This window comes from Mastomys coucha, unplaced genomic scaffold, assembly GCF_008632895.1.
Source record: "Mastomys coucha isolate ucsf_1 unplaced genomic scaffold, UCSF_Mcou_1 pScaffold6, whole genome shotgun sequence".
NCBI lineage: Eukaryota > Metazoa > Chordata > Mammalia > Rodentia > Muridae > Mastomys > Mastomys coucha.
Window position 1 is genome coordinate 98,588,777 of NW_022196912.1, and position 22,062 is coordinate 98,610,838.

Here is a 22,062-nt window from a genome sequence, read left to right on the forward strand (position 1 = left end):
CCCTTGCTACCATCCTGGGTAACCAGAGGTGTCCCCTCACCTCCTCAGACTCCTCACACGTGCTCTCGAGAGCCAGCACTCACATATGCACGCACGCATGCTCGAGTGCACACACAACCCCCCCTCCTCTCCAAAATCCAGAATAGAGCTTCAGAAAGCTTCTCGGGATCAGTAACAAGCCTTTATAACCAATTTCCTTTTTTATTTAAAAAAAAGATTTATCATTATATCTAAGTACACTGTAGCTGTCTTCAGAAGCACCAGAAGAGGGTGTCAGATCTCATTATGGATGGTTGTGAGTCACCATGTGGTTGCTGGGATTTGAACTCAGGACCTTCAGAAGAGCAGTCAGTGCTCTTACCACTGAGCCATCTCTCCAGCCCCTATAACCAATTACTTTCAGCATCAGAGGAAAACACAGCACTCAGGACACAGCAGTGACACACTGCTAAAACATGAGTCCCTCTCTTCTGTCCCGGGCCCCAGACCTTCCACAGAGCTGAACACAGCAGCATTTGATCAGCTTGGGGCCAGGCTACTTGAACTACCTGATAGCTCTAAGAAAAAAGAGATCCAGAAACTAGCTAGCCTGGCAGCTTGAATCTGTAATTCCAGCATAGAAGAGATGTAGGCAGGAAGCCTGTAAATTCAAGGCCAACCTGGGTTACACAGCAAGACTGTCTCAAAAACTTAAGTTAAAAACTTCTTCCGTGGTCAGGTGTAGTGGCATGGGCATTTATCCCAGTTCTGGGGAAAAAGAGGCAAGTGAATCTCTCTGAGGCCAGCCTGGTCTACAGAGTGAGTTCCAGGGCGGGCAGGGCTACAGTATAGTGAATCCCTGTCTCAAAAAACAAACCAACAAAAAAAAAATTAAGTGACAAAGAACAGTCCGTTTGGACCTGGGTCACTCAGCCAGTCTGGTTCCAAGTTGCTAAGGTGGCCAGCAAGACACAAATAAAAGCCCCATAAACTTCTACCAGTAAGGAGCCAGCTAAGGTCAGGGAGCCAGCTGGGAGAACCATCTATGTGCTCAAACAGTCCTGAGGCAAGAAAGCCTGCCTTCAGTGTCTCCCCTGAATCTGCAATAGTCACTTAGGAACAGAATTAAGTGTTTCTAGCTTAACAGTAAATGATGTACATAATATATAAGCCAGGTTGACCTACATACCCCTGTAATCTCAATAGCCGGGAGGCAGAGACAACAAGAGGCTCTTGAGTTCAAAGTCAGCACAAGCTATGGAGTAAAATCTATCTCAAAAAAAAAAAAAAGGAAAGGAAAGGAAAAGAAAGCCAAGTTAACACACACATCTATCTATGTGTGTCTGTGCATATATGATAAAACTAACACCCGGAGCATTACCTGGTATTTAGTATCCTGAGTCATATTAAACACATATGCTCTTTTGTTGGGTATAACTTCTGGATCCAACAGACAGACTTAGTAGGAACTCAGAGTAAGTAAAAATTCGGTAGGTTTGCCTTCTGGTGGCCCTACAAGCAATCAGCATGTGCCAGTAGCTTTTACTTATGGAAAGTAAGGACTAACCATTCCGAACTCCACTGGCAAGTACTATTTAAATGACCAGATGAGGAAAACCTGCTTGGCAAACATGTAGGCAGGTCTCGCCCTCCTTTGCTCCCTGGTAACACTGCTAAACAACCTGTGGACAACTTTTCCTGAGCCAGAAAGGACTCAGCTGCCTTCATTTAGGCGGCAGCAAGACCAGCTTTCAAACTAGGAAAAGGAAAGGTCAAGGAAGAGGTGGGGGCACAGGTGGCTGAGGCTGGAAGATCAGGGCTGCAGAGAAGCTCCAGGTCAGCCATGACTACCTGGTGAGACCACATCTCAAAAAGAAAAGATTTCCTTTCGTAAGGAAGGAAAGAAGGCAGCCGGGCGGTGGTGGCACACACCTTTAATCTCAGCACTTGGGAGGCAGAGGCAGGTGGATTTCTGAGTTCGAGGCCAGCCTGGTCTACAGAGTGAGTTCCAGGACAGCCAGGACAACACAGAGAAACCCTGTCTTGAAAAAAAACAAAAGAAAGAAAGAAGGAAGGGAGGGAGGGAGGGAGGAAGGGAGGGAGGGAAAGAAAGCTCTGGAAGGGCCATGGCCCCAGCTCCTCTTGCCTGTCTGCTTACACTCATCCACACCATCCATCTTCACCCCATTTCTGAGGTGAGCCACCTGTCACCCCACCCAATTCTGACGTCTGAAATAGCCCTTGGCCCTGCAACAAAACAAAAGTAAAGAGCAACATTACCTTTGCTCCTCCTGGAGCCTGGACTCTGAGGCCTCAGGCAAGTCAGCAGCTCCCGGGTTCCACCCAGAGCTGAGCCACTCCAGGGCCTTGAAAGAGCTACTTCTCTAGGAAGCCTCCAGGACATTAGATAACATCTGGCTGTGGGGACAAGGAGGACTGCCTAAGATAAATAGCAAAGGGCACAGCCCAGTGTGTAGCACACAGTCAGAGAACAGGAGCCATGATTACTTAGAATCAGCCCACTGGGAAAACACCCAAGTGTGCTGCAAGAGCAACTGGGCTCCCTTCTCCTGTCAGCAACTTAGCAGCATGGCCAGATCCAAACCAGCTCCACCTAAAAACAAAGTTCTCACCGCACTTCAAGTAACTCATTTCCTCTCCCACTAACCAAAAACAAGCCATTAACAAGAAGTGGTGGCACAAGTGTCTTGAATCCCAACACTTAGGAGGAAGAGGCAAGGGGACCAGCCAAGGGATATACAGTGAGACTCTGCCTCAAAGGGGGTCAGGAGCCACACAAGATGGCTCAGTGGGTAAAGGTGCTTGCTGCCAAACCTGCTGAGGATTGTCTCAAAAACAAAACAAAACAAAAACAAAAAAAGAAACAAACAAAAATGCATTATTGCCAGGCACATGCCTTTAATCTTAGCACTCCGGAAACAGAGGTAAACACATCTCTGAGTTCCAGGCCAGCCAGAGCTACATAGAGAGACCCTGTCTCAAACAAACAAAACAAAACAAAACATTATTAATATTGGTGCTGCAGCTGACTTTCAGTAAAGTGACATCTAATAATATTGAGCTGAAAGGAACCCAACAAGGGGGCTGGAGAGATGGCTCCACAGTTAAGAGCACCTATTCAGGAATGTAACCCAGTTGTGGGGGACCCGAGGCTCCTAACCTACACTCACATGCACTCAGCCAGACAGACACACAAATGAAATTTTAAAAAGAAATCATCTTTCAGGAAGAAACTCAATAGCACCTTTACCTTACCCACTCCTTTCTCCCACTTTCCGACTTACTAAAAAACTTGATTTGTGCAACATTCCAAGTATTTTGTAAAATGAACGAACAGTTCTTTCTCAAAGATCCCTACTATTTCTATTTGGAAGTCAGAGTATTTCACGGGATGAAAGCACCAGGCAGCCACCTCTGATCCAAATGGGCAACAACAATGACTCAAAAGACTGCATCTTAGCACTCAGGATTGTTTTAGGAAGCATGCACACACATGGACTTTTCCCCAGCAACCCTGGGAAGGGAGAAGCAGCAATGGAAACAGCCAATGAGCTGAGGATAGAGGAAAGACTTTACAGCCCAGCCAGACTTTAGAAGATAAGCCACAAAGGCACTAGGAAGCACTCTGAGGTAGCTCAACATGGAGGCCCTTCTAGTCCTGGCCTCTAAAGTAGATCAGATCTGTACCAACTATGATCAGACATTCCTCTCAAGGTTGCTAAGCTGTTCCCAGTGCCAAAAGACCTAAATCAACCCCATCCCCAAATAACACAAAGCACTATCCAAAGCTCCCCTACTCCATCACAATAGAAACCTCATGATAAGTTCTACCCTGATCCAACAAATGATTATTTTATAATTTTCCATTGAGATTCATAACTAAGTTATATGGGCAGTTATTCTCAACACTGAGTTTCTATTAATGATTTGTATTTGTTGGTTTCTAGTTCACTTTGCTTTCTTATCTTTTTTTGGCTCAGTTCATAGGAAGAGAGCCAAAGAAACCAAGAGATTCTCTAATCACAACTGAGACCAGTACCCTAAAATACAAGTACAGCTTTTCTTTCTTTTTTTTTTTAAAGATTTATTTATTTACTATATGTAAGTACACTGTAGCTATCTTCAGATGCACCAGAAGAGGACGTCAGATCTCATTTCTGGTGGTTGTGAGCCACCATGTGGTTGCTGGGATTTGAACTCATGACCTTCCGAAGAGCAGTCGGTGCTCTTCCCTGCTGAGCCATCTCACCAGCCCCCAAGTACAGCTTTTCTATAGTCCAGGCATATACTAAGTTAACCTTGTACCCATCACTAACCTGATGATGGCAAACTACACATGTACACACCCAATGCTACATTTTCTTTTCTGATAGAGGAAGGAAAGAGGTGAAAAGTGAGGGGTTTTTCCCTTGAGAAACACAAAACCATTTCCATAATATTCAAAAGAACAGGGCAGGAAAGTCAGCTTAGCAATTAAGAGCAGCCGGGCAGTGATGGCACACGCCTTTAATCCCAGCACTTGGGAGACAGAGGCAGGTGGATTTCTGAGTTCCAGGCCAGCCTGGTATACAGAGTGAGTTCCAGGAGTTCCAGGACTAAACAGCGACACCCTGTCTCGAGAAAAACAAAACAAAACAAACAAACAAGCAGTTAAGAGCACTTGCTGCTCTTCCAGAGGATCTGAGTTCCAGTCCCAATACCCATGTCAGCCACTTCAAAACCTCCTGTAACTCCAGATCCAAGGAATCTGATGCTCCTGGCATCCATGGGCACCTGCACACATATGACATTCATTCACAGGCATACACATATACTCATAAATAAACAATAATAAATAAAAATATTTTTAAAAATTGGCCTGAAAAGATGGCTCGGTGGTTAAAAACACTTCCAGAGGATTGGGATTCAATTCCCAGCACCAACCCCATCTCCAAAAAAATCTAGCACCCTCTCACACACACACACACATATATACACGTGTGTGTGTGTGTGTGTGTGTGTGTGTGTGTGTGTGTGCCGCACGCATGCAAGCAAAACACAAATGGTCATAAAACTAAATAAATTCATACATGCAAACAAAACACCAATGTACATAAAATAAAAATAAATGAATCAAATAGAGCTTTACTAAAACTATGTCAAATAGCCTAGTCTTAAAGAAGTCCTAAAAAAGGTTCCATTCCTCTGGCTGACCAGATGTTCTAGATAACGGTTGATCAGAAAGTTCTAGAAACTGCGATTCTCCATCACAGGAAGCTCAGAAGGTGCATGTGCACTCTACCCTAATGGAGTGCTCCCTTACTCTGAGCTCACATGTGAGATGGAGTTCCTTGTTAGAAGCATAGCCAGTTCCCTATCAAATGTTTTCTTAAGGTGACTGGAGTCACAAGTCTGACCTCACAAACACTGAGTACATTTGGTAATAACAAAGATCACTTTCTTCCACTCCATTGTCCCCAAAGTGTCCCATGACCAGAAAGGTCAGGAATTCCCCTCCCATGTCATCTAACTCCAGCAGCATTGACCCTTGCCCCACAGACACTACCCACAGCTCCTCTGCTGTCCTAGCAGCTTAGACCTGGCCGCAAAGAAACAAGCCTCACACAGACTCTTCCAAAATAGCTCTTGTCAGCTCCATGATGAATTTCTTTGACATACCCAATTCACCGAGTTCAACTCTCCTTTTATATCTGAATTAAAAGCCTTCCGATCCTGAGGACTGGAAATGCTAACTCAAGAGATCTCTCCAAACACCTACCAAAGGGGACACGCAACTCCCTTTTACAAACTCCATCTAGCTACCTCAAACCTAGCATAAGCACTAGTGACAGTTGGGACCTTAGAAGGAAAAGTAACAGACTAGAACACGAAGAAACAGGCAACAAGATAGATGGATAGACGGACGGACGGATGGATGGGTAGAAAATCAACAAATAAATAAGAATCAATGAAAAAACAGCTGATGCAACCCTGTCCTGCACAAACCCTTTGCTCCCACCACCCTTTTTGCTAACACAGTCCACACTCCTCCTAGCTCTTAGCCTCAAACTACAAAGACCTCGTTGTTGAGCTGCATTCAACACAGCATGCCTAGCACAACAGGCAATCAGTATGTATTGTTTCAATGAATGGATGATGACAGCATAGAATGTCTACATGCTGTGCTCTCTCTAGGGGAGAGAAGAGTACTGTCACCATGGAGGACTTGGTTAAGCTGGCTCTACCCATCACTGAGGCTGAACAATCTTGACCTCATTTCACTGACATTGACCTCAGTTTTCTCTCTGTAAGGTGCATGGAGCAAAGTGATTCACTACACTATTTCTAATGCTCTGATGGTTATTTGGATTGGACTGTCAACCTAGGGTTCTAGAACCATCAAGCAGACACACTCTCTAGATGCATCTAGATGCCTAGCACAACAGGCAATCAGTATATATTGTTTCAAAGTTCTAGAGAAGCTTAACTGAGTGTAGGTGACACCATACAGTGGGCTGGAGCTCTGGACTGGAATAATAGGGAAAAAGAGGGATGTGAAGTGAATTCTAAAAAAAGGGAAAAGAGACCCCTGGTAATGGGAAGAGAGGCATTTTGTGTGTGTGTGTGTGTGTGTGTGTGTGCGCGCGCGCGTGCGCGTTGCTCTTGTATTGATGGGGGCAGAGCAGATGGCAGTCCTTTGTTCATCCTACCCTGGTGCTTGGCGGCCAAAGCTGTCTTATGTGCCTAGGACTCATAAAAGTCAAATCTAATCAAATCAAATCCAGGCAGCATAGCACAGAAAGAAACAGACCTGTAGACCACCGTGCTGCCACAGACCTGCAATGTGGAAGCTGCCTCCCACTCCTATTGCCATGTTTCCAAGCTATGTCAGCCCTTCCCTCCATAATGTGTCTTGTCAGGTGTTCTGTCACAGCAGCATACACTAACTAATACATCCTGTCCTGGAAGGTGATACAGGCGGATGAGTTGAAGACCCAATCTCCAAATAAAAAATGTATATAATTATATATATACCTAAGATATCATAATATAAATGAGTAAATTATGATATACTCATATAACTCAGCAATAAAATTAATTACCTTGTAAATTGTACAAAAATATGTACCAGCTAGAAGCTTAAATACTCAGGAAAATAAGGCAGGAAGACCATAAACTGGAGGATGGTCTGGATAACTTAGTGATGGGATATTGATATGATCGGGGGTAGGAGTACTTGCCTCCTAGGACCCAGGGGAGGCAATTTTAATTATTTATGCATATATATATACATACATACATATATACACACACATACATATACAGAGAGAGAGTGTGTTTAATGTAAAACTCTAGGATATTTACTTTCTAATCCACAGTGATAGAAAGCAGAGCAGGGACTGCTTCTTAGAGGCACAAGGGGACCTTTGTAATTGGTGGAAATGGTTTGGGGTTTTCTGGGTTTTTTTTCTCTCTTTTGGTTTTTCAAGACAAGGTTCCTCTGCCCTGTCCTGGAAGTTGATCTGTAGACCAGGCTGGCCTCAAACTCACAGAAATCCACCTACCTCTGCCTTCTGAATACCAGGATCAAAGATCACCACCAGGCTGGTAGAAATGTTTAATGTCTTTAAAAAACAATTCTTTTATGTATGATTGTTTTGCTTACATGTATGTCTGTGTGCCACATGCACGCCTGGTGCTCTAGGAAATCAGAAGAGAGAGTTGGATTCCTTGGAACTGGAATTATGGATGGTTGTGAGCCATGTGGGTGCTGGGAACTAAACCAGGGTCCTCTGCAAAAATAAGCATTCTCAGCCACCCTGCCAGTCCTCTGCCCCTATGTTTCCTGTCTTGACTGCTGTGGTCACAGATATATACATTTGCCAACTTTATTTTTTTTTAAAGACTTATTTATTTACTTATTTTATGTATGTGAGTATACCATCGCTCTCTTCAGACACACTAGAAAAGGGCATCAGATCCCATTATAGATGGTTGTGAGCCACCATGTGGCTCTATGCTAGTAATAGAACATGTTCTATTGCTGGTAATAGAACTCAGGACCTCTGAAAGAGCAGTCAGTGCTCTTAACTGCTGAGTCATCTCTCCAGTCTACATTTGTCAAACTTGTAAAACTACACATCTCTATAAAGTTGGATTTTGTGCTTTGTTGTGTTTTGTTTTGTAAACAGGGTCACAACATGTGACCAGGGATGACCTTGAACTTCTAAACCTCTTAAGTCTATTTGCCAAGTACTGGGTTTACAAACATGCAACACTACACTAGGCTTATGCAGTGCTTTGGAGGTGGGACTTCATGCAGGAAAGCACTCTACCAACTGAGCCACATCTCCAAGTTATGAGCAGGGACAATGGTATATACCTGCAATCCCAACATTTAGGAGGCAGAGGCAGAGAGAACTCTGTGAGTTCGAGACCAGCTTAGTACACACACACAGTTCCAGGTCAGCCAGGGCTACACAGTGAGACCCACGTAGAAAGAGATAAATAAATAGCATACACACAATCAGTTTTTTGAAGTAAGGGAAGAAAAAAAATTCAAGAAAAGCCCAGTATGAAACACAACCCTTGCGGGGCGGTGGTGGCGCACACCTTTAATCCCAGCACTTGGGAGGCAGAGGCAGGCGGATTTCTGAGTTCGAGGCCAGCCTGGTCTACAGAGTGAGTTCCAGGACAGCCAGGGCTACACAGAGAAACCCTGTCTCGAAAAAAACAAAAAAACAAAAAACAAAAACACAACCCTAAAGCCATTTGTATTGGGTTATACCAACTGTTTTCCCTAACAATGGGAGATTTCATTTCTTAAATTCATGATGAGAAAGAAAAGGGACAGGGAAAAGGAAAGGCAAAAAAGGAAAGAGCAAGCAGGAAAGTTGTTTGCTTGTCTGCCTGCCTGACAAAGAATCCAGATTTAAACAGCAGAGCGTATGGAGGTAACAGTGGCCTACTAACCTAAACCCACCATCAGCAGAACCACAGACACTGTACAAAAAGAACTATGGGATCCTCAAATAACCTCTACTCAGGATTAACAAGAGAACTGGGCATTCTGAGCAGGACAGCCTCCATCTCTCCTCCCAGGCTCACTCACCACACAGTTTTCCTTTAAGACCATTTGGAGTGGGCTAGGGATGTAGCTCGGTAGCAGAGCATTTGCCTGTCATGTATAAAGCTAGTGCTACCCGAGAAAAAAGGTTTGCACAGAGGGGTTATCCCTCTAAGATATACAGCTCAGTAACTACTTCCATTCCAAGGCAGGGTACTGATATCTTTGAAAGCTTTGAAAGGATATGGAATGGTTTAGCCACGTGGATGACATAGTCACCAGAAAGCAGAGCTTAACTAGAAAGTACAGTTTCTAGAGTATTCCTTACCTTCTGAGTTGCTCGGGGCTATGCTGTCACTTAACTTAAATGTGTTGTCTGAAAGGAGCAAAGTTTGTTCTTTTCAAGTACTAAGATTCTTTTCAGTAACTAGAATCTACCAGAAATGATCCAGTGTCAAGAACTGGTAGGAGGTGGGGAATCTGGGAGTTACCAGAAAGTTAAGTCACCCTCCAAAGATGGCAACCCAGTGGTCAGGTTCTTATATAGAACTAGCATACGTCTCCACCCTAAAATTCCAACCACGGCCATGCTGACCCACAAACCAGTCAAAGGGAACTTCTTGACTGCTGAACGGATATGATGGCACATAATAATTACAAGAGGATAACTCTCGTAATCCTACTACTTAGGAGGCAGAGGTATGGATCTCTGTGAGTCCAAGGACAGCCTGGTCTACAAATCAAGTTCCAGGCCAGTCAGTAAAATCTATCTTAAAAAAAAAAAACAGAGGAACAAGCAGCCAGTGAGATGGCTCAGTGTGGAAAAATATATGCCAAGCTTGATGACCTACGATTAATCCCTGGAACCCTTGTATAAAAAGGAGAATCGATACTTGGGAGGCAGAGGCAGGTGGATTTCTGAGTTTGAGGCCAGCCTGGTCTACAGAATGAGTTCCAGGATAGCCAGACTCAAAAAACAGGAAAAAAAAAAAAAGAATCGTGACTTCTCCAGTTATCCTCTGACCTCTGTACACATGCCTACACACATACAGCTGTCATGCATGCACACACACACATACACAGACACATAGAGCTGGGGATACAGCTCACTTGGCAGAATGTTTGACGAAGCCCTGGGTATAGTCCCCAGCACTGCACAAACCAGGCATGGAGATGCTTACCTGCATATCTCAGATCAGCTCTTACACGAGAAGCTGGAAGATCAGAAGTTCAAGGTCATCCTCAAAAGCAACTGAATCCAAGGCCAACCTAAACTTTTATAGCTTAAACTTCCCATCCCTCCATCATGGTCTCCCCACTAGCTCCTTCTAATTTCTCATCAGCCATCAGTTAGCACTTAAACATGAACTAAAAATGATCTCCTAGGAGCTCCTTCCTAAGCAGGCCAGGTCCCCTGCACAGTCCAGCTAGCCACCAGGGCTACACAACCTGTAGGAAAGACCAAGAGTGGTACGGCCAACAGACACATCCCCAGGGAAAACACACAAAGTCAACTCAGCAAGAAACCCTGCCTTCTACAGTAATCCTGGCTCAAAAAGCCAAGCACTTTCAACTTCAAAAAGATGACTTCAAAATTCATGGGGGGTGGAGGTGGGGTGAAGGTAACAGACACAGAGTGGAGGTACCTTAGAACCTCAGAACAGATAAGGATGGGCTCTTTTTCTTTTTTTGGAGACAGAGTTTTTTTTCTGTGTAGCCCTGGCTGTCCTGGAACTCACTCTGTAGACCAGGCTGGCCTTGAACTCAGAAATCCCCCTGCCTCTGCCTCCCAAGTGCTGGGATTAAAGGCGTGCACCACCAGCAGCCAAGGATGGGTTCTTTAACAGCTGACTCACTGTGATTTGATGGCTTATATGGGTCAATTTTTAAACAGCCCTGCACTAAACAGAATAGTCTCCCAGGTTAAAAGCCAGCACTTAGTTACTGCAGAATGAATCCAAAGCTGAGAATATTCACAAGAATCTGAACAGAGTCTGAAGGCACACAGTAGGGGCTCTCTCATGCTTCTGTTTGTCATCCCAATGTTGCATTTCCCAGTAATCCCATTTAAGTCTGTCCAGTCCACCACCATCACTAAACAAAGGGGCTTTTACTTTCTCTGAGTAGAGAGCAGGGTTAGGGGAGGCCCTGCCACTCAGGCAATTATTGATTATTATTTTGACAGTGCCAGAGAGTTGTTGGGATTTATTTTCCTAGCATAGCACCTAAGAAGCCAATGGCAAAATGTATATTCTGAGCAGAATTTGTCAGAAGGTAACTCCCCACTGCGCCAAAGTCAGCTCTGATTCCCTATCCATCTGGCCATTAGAGAAGAATGCAGAAACTCAGGATTCCTTTTCCTCTGCTGGCCAGAATGGAGTCCTTGGAAGTTTGAACAAAGCTACCTAAAGACAGGCCCCAGAAACTACCTAGACCAGGAGGACATGGTAAAGCATGCCCAGGGACCACGACACAAACACACACGGTAGACCAACCCAGCCTGTCAGGATAAAGACTTCCCATCCAGTAAGAAAATATCATTTTCCATTTTTTTTTTTTTTGGTTTTTTTCAAGCGTTTTCCATTTTTGAATCCTACTAAAATAAAATCTCTTTTGGTCAATTTAAAAAAAAAAAAAAGCCAAGTCCCAGTATTTTGAGCAGCACTATTCTGGGACTGTCAACAAGGGAGGCAGCCAAGCAACGTGTTGGGTCTTCTTAAAGGACTGGTCTCAGTGAAGTATCCAATGACTAGACTGAAGGAAGGACAGAAGACTCAGCTTGGGGTCCCATGTCACCAGTAGTCTATGGATGCTTCAGACTCAAGGAACGCCTGGCCACTCAGACACTGTTAGCCCCCTCTGCCACCAAATGAGTCAGCTCAGGAGAAGGAGTCCCTGCACCAGCCTGAGTCTCAGTCAGTGCTCAATCAGTATGAAGTTAAAACACAGTCTGGGTAGTATGCCTCTCCCAGAGAGGATACTCATGGGGACTTCATCAAAACAATCAAAGGGGCTGGTAAGATGGCTCAGTGGGTAAGAGCACTGACTGTTCTTCTGAAGGTCCTGAGTTCGGATCCCAGCAACCACCCGTAATGAGATCTGACGCCCTCTTCTGGTGTGTCTGAAGACAGCTACAGTGAATTATGCCAGTGATCGGGCCAGAGCAAGCAGGGCCAGCAGAGGTCCTGAGTTCAATTCCCAGCAGCCACACACATGATAGCTCATGGCTATCTATACAGCTACAGTGTACTCATATACATAAAATAAATCTTTAAAACAAAACAAAACAAAACAAAAAAACAATCAAAGGGCTGGGCAGTAGTGGTTCATGCCTTTAATCCCAACACTTAGGAGGCAGAGGCAGGTGGATTTCTGAGTTCGAGGCTAGCCTGGTCTACAGAGTGAGTTCCAGGACAGCCAGGTCTACACAGAGAAACCCTGTCTCGAAAAACCAAAAAATTAAAAAACAAACCAAAAAACCAAAGAGGTAAATGGGCTAGGGTGAGGAAAAGCCTTTACAGAGTCTTTTTAAAAAGAGAAAATAGAAGGCTGGAGAAATGGCTCAGGGGTTAAGAGCATCTGTTGTTCTTTCAGAGGAGCCAGGTTTGGTTGCCAGCACCCACATGGCAGCTTTCAACTCTCAACTATCTCTAACCCCTTGGGCACCAGACACATGGTACTACATACAAGCAATGTACATAAAGTAAAAACACATAAATCTTAGAAAATGAGGTCTGAATGTTGGAAGAACAAAAAAAGGATGAAGAATGACTTTTTGTTTCTCATCTTTCCCCCAATTACTAAACATACTAACAAAACAAGATGTCCGAATTCCTGACGACCCTAAAAAGAGCACCGTCTTCCTTCTGTAAGAACCCTCGTGCTAGAAAGCTTATTCTCCTAACCTTAGAGACATTTGCTAAGGGCGCTGCTCTGACTTCTGGACATTGAAACAACCTGTTAGTACAAGTCTTCCATTACCAACTGAACTATGGGTCTATCCTGTGCTCAGTCGGCTCCACTGAGGCCTAAAAAACAGTGGGCGCAACCGCAGACGGAGAGGACGGGTTTCCCTGGCAGGGCTGCTTCTGAGAGGTCAGAAGAGAAGGGTGTTTGGTTAATTCTTTGCCCCAACAGCAGCTTCACCCCTCTGGAAGGCAGTTCTATAGTAAGCCTTTATCTGGCAGATCCATTTCTCAGTCACTACGCTGTGGACATTCGGTGTCAGATCAACCTTTGGGGGTTCTCATCTATGAAACATAATCTACTCCCCAAGATGTAGAAGGCTAGAGACTGTCATTCCCCAAGTCATACCCATGTCCTGATCCCAGGAATCTATGAAGCACCAATTTAAATGACGAACCGGACTCTGAGGACAACTTAGTTAAGGGCTTAAAATGGGGATAAGTAAGCTGGAGTGTCTTGGTAGGACCGATATGTCCTCAAGGATCCATACAAAGAGGCGGCAAGAGGGACACAGCGCGGAGAACATGATAATAAAGCAGACAAACACAGCAGGAGTGGAAAATTGTTCCATGCTGACTCTGAAGTTCAAGGACAGGTCCTCAAACCAAGAGATGCACATCAACTCTTATAGCTAGACAAAACCAAGAGAACAGAGTCTCCTCTCTAGCTTCTACAAAGAGCACAGCCAATCAACCCACTTTAAGACTTTTTTTTTAAAAGATTTATTTATTTTATGTATACGAGTACAATGTTGCTCTCTTTAGACACACCAGAAGAGGGCACCAGATCCCATTACAGATGGTTGTGAGCCACCATGTGGTTGCTGGGAATTGAACTCAGGTCCTCTGGAAGGGCAGTCAGTGATCTTAAGCACTGAGCCATCTCTCCAGTCTCTCCAGCCCCACTTTAAGACTTTTGATCTCAGAAATTAGATGGTAATGATGACTGGTTGCTGTAATCCAAAACTAATACACAGGATTATCGTTAGGGTTAAATGTCTCATATAGGTGCTAAGAAAAATTCCTGATACCATAGTAGAAAGGGGCTTTTTAAACTTCAGATATTATGAGCCAACACTAGAACACAGAGAAAAATAATTTCAGGGCCAGCTGTTGTGGTACGCATCTGTAATCCCAGCACGTGGGAGGCAGAGTTAAGACCAAGTTCAAGGACAGGCTGGGTTATACAGAAGTTTGAGACCATGAACTACATAATCAGACTCTGTATACGTTTTCTTTTAACTCATTCACACACATTCATTTGTGTGTAAGAACACATGAATGTGCCACAGAACACACTTGGAAATCAGAGGACACTGTCCCTCTCCCAGTGTCAAATACCTTTACCCACTGAACCACTGTACCAGCCTATCTGAAAATTTCTTTTTCGAGACAGGGTTTATCTGTGTAGCCCTGGCTGTCCTGGAACTCATTCTGTAGACCAGGCTGGCCTCAAACTCAGAAATCCGCCTGCCTCTGCCTATCAAGTGCTGGGATTAAAGGCGTGCACCACCACGCCTGGCTGATTTCTATCTTTCCAAAGCCTTGTTTAGAAACATATACCGGCTGGAGAGATGGCTCAGCGGTTAAGAGCACTGACTGTTCTTCCAGAGGTCCTGAGTTTAATTCCCAGCAACCACATGGTGGCTCACAGCCATCTGTAATGGGACTCAATGCCCTTTTCTGGGGTGTTTGAAGAGAGCAACAGTGTACCCACATACATAGAAACATAGACCATCTTGGCATGGTGGTGAACACCTTTTATCCCAGTACTCAGGAGACAAAGGCAGGTGGATCTTTGAGTTCTACAGAGCAAGTTCTAGGACAACCAGAGTTTCAGAGAAACTGTCTCAAGAAAGAAAAAGAAAGATGGGCCATACAACTACAAGGCAGACATGACCACAGTCTCTGCACTGGGAAGGCTAGGGCAAGGTTACAAGTTCAAGGCTAGTCTGAGGTCCACAGTGAGAGCCTGCCATAAACCCTAAGGGGGGCTGGAGAAGTAACTCAGAGCTTAAGAGGGTGTATCACTCCTGCAGAGAACTAGCGATTGATTCCCAGCAACCACATCAGATGGCTCACAACTGCCCATGACTTCAGCTTCCAACACTGTCTTCTAGCCTTCCCTGGTACCTGCACACATTTGACACACATGAATTCAGATAGGTTCATACATACACATAAATAAAAGTAACTTTTTCATTAAAAAAATAAGCATGCCTTCCTCAGGATCACTAGGCATTTAATTAATAGTTGCTAGGGGAGAGAAGGTGTTTTCTTCAGTGGTATAGCCACTGATAAATTGCCTATGCTCCTGTAGGTATCCCTCCAAAATGACACTGGTCCACAATAAACAAACAAACAAATATTAAAGGGTTATTTTCTTTTTTAAAAATAATTCAAGCTGGGCAACGGAGGCGCATGCCATTAATCCCAGCACTTGAGAGGCAGAGGCAGGCGGATCTCTGAGTTCGAGGCCAGCCTGGTCTACAGAGTGAGTTGCAGGACAGCCAGGGCTACACAGAAAAACCCGGTCTTGCCAGGCAGTGGTGGTGCATGCCTTTAATCCCAACACTTGGGAGGCAGAGGCAGGTGGATTTCTGAGTTCGAGGCTAGCCTGGTCTACAGAGTGAGTTCCAGGACAGCCAGAGAAACCCTGTCTCAAAAACACACACAAAAAAAAAAATCAGTTCTGCCTGCACATATGACTGTGTGAGTGTGTCAGAGCTTCTGGGACTGGAGTTACAGACAGCTGAAGTTTTCATGTAGGTGCTGAGAATTGAAAGGCTGTCCTTTGGAGGAACAGCCGGTGCTCTTAAGCTCTAGGCCAACTCTCCAGCCCCATAAAAAAGCTATCTGAAAGTGATAATACTGAGATATTTTTTTTCTACCCTATTTGGGAAAAAAATATTTTAGGAGACCAAGGCAGAGGTAAACAGATGGGCAGACTGCCTGACTGAGCTGGGGATGTAGCTTTGCTGGTCAAGTGCTCGCCAGGTATACATGGAGCAAGCCTTAGGTTCAGTCCCCAGCACCACTTAACCAGGCTTGGTGGTACAACCTGTAACCCCAACAGTAAGAAGGTAGAATCTGTCCAAAGAGATCATAGTTCAAGGCCAGCACGTGTGCCAGCACACACCTTTGGAGACAGAGGCAAATTGATCTCTAAGTTCAAAGTCTGCCTGGTCTATCTACACGGTGAACTGTAGGATATCCAAGGCCTGTGAGACCCTGTCTCAAAAGAAAATTCAAGGTCATCCTTTATTGCAAAGAGTTTGGGAATGGCATGGGCTACATTAGACAATGTCTTTTTTTTTTTCCGACAATGTCTTTTAAAGTCTCCAGAAAGAAGAAAGGACAAAGAGGAGAAGAGGATGAAAATGATACAGGTGTGGTGGCAGGTACCTGGAACCCTAGTATAGTAAAGGTGGGAGCAGAGAAAGGAGGATTCCAAGGGCTTTCAGGCCACAGTTTAGCTTAAACAGCAAGCTCTATGTTCAGAAAGTGACTTTGTCTCCTAGAGTAACTTAAGATCAACCTCTAGCTTCAGCCTGCAAAAAGATACATACGAGCACGTACACACACACATATGCACACACCAGACCACACACACACACACACACACACCTCCCACACCACAGACACGCACACACACCACACCACATACACACACACCCACACCATACACACCCCACCACATACACACACACCCCAACACACACCCCACACACACACCACACCACTTACACACACTTACATGCACACACACACACACACACACACACACGCATGCACACACACAACCCACCCCACATACACACACAGAGATTGGGGTAAATATTAAGTTAAAATGAGCATGTACCTTAAGTAAATGCATATTTTTAAAAAGTGTCTGTCTACACAATATTCATGAAAACTACTGGTTCATCACCAATCTTCCTTTACATACCATAACTGTGACTTCCAGAGGCTGCCAGTATACCAGAACAAACAAGAACTATCCAGATCCAGCTGCTCCATTTATAAAATATTAGTCCACAATGTTGCCCAATTAGAGCATAATCCATAATGAACACTTTACTGCTGATAAGGGAGGCAGAATGGGATCTGGGTCATTCTTCCATAACTCTATTAGTTCCTCTCAACCAATAAAGGGAAGTCTGTGTTAGCAAGAATCCAGCGACAGTGGAAGAGAATAGGGATCATGACGTAATTCATTTCCATCAGCTTATCCACATAGGAAAAGGAGAGAGAGAAGAAATACTTAAGAGGCCGGGCAGTGGTGGCGCACGCCTTTAATCCCAACACTTGGGAGGCAGAGGCAGCTGGATTTCTGAGTTCGCGGCCAGCCTGGTCTACAGAGTGAGTTCCAGGACAGCCAGGACTACACAGAGAAACCCTGTCTCAAAAAAAAAAAAAAGAAATACTTAAAAGGATAATTGGGAAATCTCTCTGTTGGTGACTTACATCAGAGTTCCTCCCTCTGGAGACTGAGTCATCACCAAATACTAAGTCTCTGGGCCACAAATACCACAAGGGGACTGGCAACAACAAACTGGTACAGGACATGAGGCTCCAGGTCCTGTATGATAAGTCATTCCCACTCCTGTTCTCTCCACAGTTCTAGGAAACTGAGGCAGAAGGGACTAGCGAGGCTGAAGTAACTGGCTGTAGCTACACAGCCCACGAGTGCTGAGCTCTGATGTGAATTCAACACTGTGGCAGTCCCCCTTGACAGCCAACTACAGGGCCTGCTGCCTCAAGATGGCTTATCCAGTAAGAATACTGAGCTCAATCCCTGAGAACCACTGTGGTGGAAGGAGAGAATCAGCTCTTACAAACTGTCCCCTGTTGTCACATGTGCAGTGAGACACACATGCACTTTTTTTTAAAAGCCAACTTAAAAAAAAAAAAGAAGCTAACACTACTTTACCCTAGCAGGGAATGGGAGCACAGGCCTTTAATCCCGGCATGTGGGAGGCAGAAGCAGGTGGATCTGTCCAGAGATTGGAGTTCTGGGACAGCCAGGGCCACAAAGAGAGACCCTGTTTCAAAAAAAGAAAAAAAACAAAAAAACAGGGCTGGAGAGATGGCTCAGCAGTCAGGAGCACCGATTGCTCTTCCAGAGGTCCTGAGTTCAATTCCCAGCAACCACATGGTGGCTCACAACCATCTGTAATGGGATCCGATGCCCTCCTCTGGTGTGTCTGAAGACAGTGTACTCACATACATAAAATAAATAAATCTTTAAAAAGAAATTACCCTTTCCACAGTCATTCCTGATGGTCACAGGCCACCATCTCCGACCCAGCTTAAGGGACATACCTTCCTCCCCAAGTGGGACAAACCAAAGTCACTCTGGAAGCCCTCCCTGGCTACTACTGATCACAAGTAACCACAGTTGGAATAGTCCTCTGAAACTATTTTTTTTAATAATATATGTTATTGTGGAGTATTGTACACACGGTGTTCTTGGAGACCAAAAGAGACTGTTGTATACCTTAAATGGAATTACAGGCATTTGTGAGCCTCCTAATATGAGTGCAGGGAAATTGAACTTGGGTCAACTGCAAGAACAATCCACTGCTCTTAACCACTGAGCAGTCTTGCTCCACCCTCATATCCGAACATTCAAGTTCTGGAAGTGGACCCTATGGGAAGTAATTGGGGTAAGGTCATCAAAGTGGAGCCCTGGAATGGGAGGGGCAGCTTACTGAGCCAAGAAATTGGAGCAGGATCCTGATACCCCTCCCACATAATACTCACATACTTCCAGACTTTCCAGCCTCTAGAGACCTGTGAGCAAAGTGAACTTTTTTATTCCTCATAAGTTACCCCCCAGACTCAGGTATTTTGCTATAGCAACAGATAATGAACTAAGCAGCCTGTAGAATTAAACCAGAAGAGGCCATCTGAAAGAATACTGTCTTTGAAAAAGATTTTTTTCCCCCTTCAATATTGAGGATACACTGTCCCGTATTTGTAACATTATCACGGTTTTCTACGTATTCTCCTGCAGGTTTTAAGCTGTTTTAAGCAGTTTTTCCTACCACTAATGACAATACTGGCAGGCAACACCCTGCAGAGGCTCATTTCATTCTCACAACTAGTTCCCATTGTATAGATGAGAAATCTAAGGTTTGGAGGAAAGGACAATGAATTGGCCCAAGATTATCTAGCTGTTAAATAACTAAATATTGAGGCTGGGCAGTGGTGGCGCACGCCTTTAATCCCAGCACTTGGGAGGCAGAGGCAGGCGGATTTCTGAGTTCGAGGCCAGCCTGGTCTACAGAGTGAGTTCCAGGACAGCCAGGGCTACACAGAAACCTTGTCCTGAAACAAAACAAAACCAACCTGAATATTAACCCTGCAGTCCCTGTACCTCAAGAGGCTGAGGTAGGAGGATCACCAGTTCAAGGCCACCCTGAACTACCCAGCAAGACCCTGTCTGAAAGAAACCAAAGGGTAAGACAGGCATAATGGCTCAAATGTACAATTCCAGCACTTGGAAAGCTGAGGCAGGACGACTGTTGTGAATTCCAGGCCAGCTGAGCTACAGAGTGAAGACTCTTAAAACAAAAGCAACAACCTACCTAAATAAATCTGACTGCAGACAACTTAAGGTTTCTCAGGCCCTGGCTTTCTGTACTTCTGAAGGGGCCTGCCTTCTCCCTGACTGTTCTACAGAGCACATTCCCAGCAGCAGACAGATGTTCAGACAGGAGCCCCTAACTGCTGGCGACTTACCTGGATCTCTTCGTTTTCATCTACCAGGAGGAAGCTCACAACCCTCTCTGTCATCTTCTTCCTCTTGGTCTCCTCATCCATCTCTTCCCCCTCCAGGGACTCCTGGACCTTACTGACGTGGTACACGGTAATGGGGTGTCTTCTCTTGTTACCCCCTGAATGAGTCCTCTTCTGGCATTCCAGGCAAAGGTTGATTTTGCAGGTCTGGCACCTCACGGCTGCCCTCTGCCTAACACCTGGCGAATGCCCATTGGGGCCCTTGCAGGGGTCACAGTAAGGGACATGGCCAGCTTTGAGTCTTATCCGCTCATGGTTTCGAAGGCGTTCCTGTCGGTGGAGTTCCTCCTCACAGCGGAGACATTGCAAACTACAGCACTCATCACATTCGAAGATGGCTTCATCAGTCCCACTGCAAGCATAACTCTCCTGGCACATGAGCCCTGGATTTAGGCCCTTCTCTGCTAGGGAAGTCTGGGTACTCATAACTTAGACTAGTCTGGAAACCACCCACCCTGCAACAGTCACTAATGTACTTTCCCAGGAATGAAGGAAGACAAATGCTTTGAGTCTAAAGGTGGCTAGCTCTTCCACGGGGTTCTGAATCTTTTAAAAAAGAAAACCTGTCTGGCTAAGGATTTTTACGCACTCACAAATGTTCAAATTGTTAATTCTCTGCCTCCAAGTCTCTTGTACCAGCAGCAGTGTCCGCTGAGTTTGATGGCCTCATCCTCTGAAAAGTGCAATGAAAGATGTGGTGGAAGTGAACTTGACAGAGTCTCTGCCACACGCTGAGGGGCCTGCTGGGTTCACAAAGATCAGTGCATTGGTTTGGGCCTCAGCTACAAAGTCTGATGCCAGAAGGTGGTGAGGAGCTGCTGTTGGATTTATTTGGACCTCAAGCCGATGTTTCAAGGGCTACCTAGGACAGAGAAAAAAGATTTTACTAACCTGGGAAGAAAACCCGAAGTATACCTTAAACTGAGCAAACAAAAAAGAGCACCTAAATGCTAGACCAAAACCAGAGAGAACCCTCACTCTTGCTTATACAACCTACAGGGCTTATTCTAGGACTAGAAATGTCATCTCAAAATCATGGTTAAGGATCTTCCTTCTGAAAACAATTGCCATGCTGGGTACGGTGGTACTCCTGTAAATCTTAGTACTCAAAAGGCTGAAGCCTGGCTACTAAACTAACTACAAAAGCCAGCCTAGGGCACCTGCACAGGAGAGGCAGAGGCAGGCGGATCTGTAAGTTGCAGGCCAGCCAGGGCTACACAGAGAGACCCTGTCTCAAAAACAAACATGTATAACAACAAAACACTTCTAGGCCCAGGGCCTCTAGAAGATTTTGCAGGTTTGTTGGTAAAATGCTCTGCTCATTGTATTAGATTCTAATTCAAAATCACTAAACAGACAGTTTTTAGGAGGCTAGCCCTCTGCACCTGCTCCTTATATGTGAGAAGTGGAAAAGGCGGTTGGTTGGTAAAAAGCTAAGAAAAATATTGTAACAATAACTTCAGACCTCTCTCAAAGACCTCCACAAACCCAATTCTCCTTATAAATGGACTCTTTCAGCTCTGGACAAGCAAAGACCTAGTAAGGACTCTAAAATTGACAACAATAGTCCTGAGTTCATGTTCAAAAACAATAAGACAACGACTGTGCTTCGTTTTGTGCCTTCTTTCCTCAGAGGAAGAGAGCTGGGAGCAACAGGAGGCAGAATTCCAGCACTTTGCTGCACTGTCGAGCCAGGCCCTATAGTGAGTCAAAACAACTCATTCTCTCGTCACTCAAATACTTAAAACATAACAAATCAAATAAAAAACTTGGGGAGATAGAAAAGTGGGTTTTGGGTCACTTCTGAATGCAATTACACTCCTAATTCTCCCTACTTTTGCCTTCTATTCCAAGAGCACAACCAAGTGTAAAGTCCTCCTCTCAGATAGTCACTCCTCCCTTACAGTAGCCAATCTATCCATCTGATCTTCAGATAAACAAGGCAAGGGAGTAGCCGGGGGACCTTATATTCACCTTAACCTCAGACGTGTCCAGTCAGCTCCCAAAAAGGAAACAAAAATCAAAACTTGTCACTACTGAGAAAAACAGAAAACCAACCTTCAAAAGAACAGCTGACCCTCACCACCACCACCACCAGGCCAAGCAAACAATATGCCCACTCGGACCCCCCACCACCTCGACGCCTCTCTCCAATCCAGGGTCCCTCACCTCCACCTTGCTCCAGGACACCACCACAACCCAAGGGGCGGCAGCGGAGCCTTAGAACAAAGGCCCCCCAAATTTCAC

At 45.0% G+C, this 22,062-nt stretch overlaps 1 protein-coding gene across 9 annotated transcripts in view; it reads right to left on the reverse strand.

Moving 5' to 3' along the window:
* The window catches only part of Zfyve1 (zinc finger FYVE-type containing 1), a 76,516-nt gene that overhangs the window by 36,179 nt on the left and 18,275 nt on the right, over positions 1 to 22,062 (reverse strand). For 6 of the 9 annotated variants that reach the window (XM_031357125.1, XM_031357123.1, XM_031357121.1 and 3 more), the window contains one exon: positions 19,759 to 20,677. In XM_031357125.1, coding sequence (XP_031212985.1) covers positions 19,759 to 20,241 — 483 coding nt within the window. In that variant the 5' untranslated portion in view covers positions 20,242 to 20,677. Of the gene's footprint in view, positions 1 to 19,758; positions 20,678 to 21,789; positions 21,874 to 22,062 lie in introns of those variants that run through there. The other 3 variants (XM_031357122.1, XM_031357120.1, XM_031357126.1) reach the window with 2 other exon arrangements.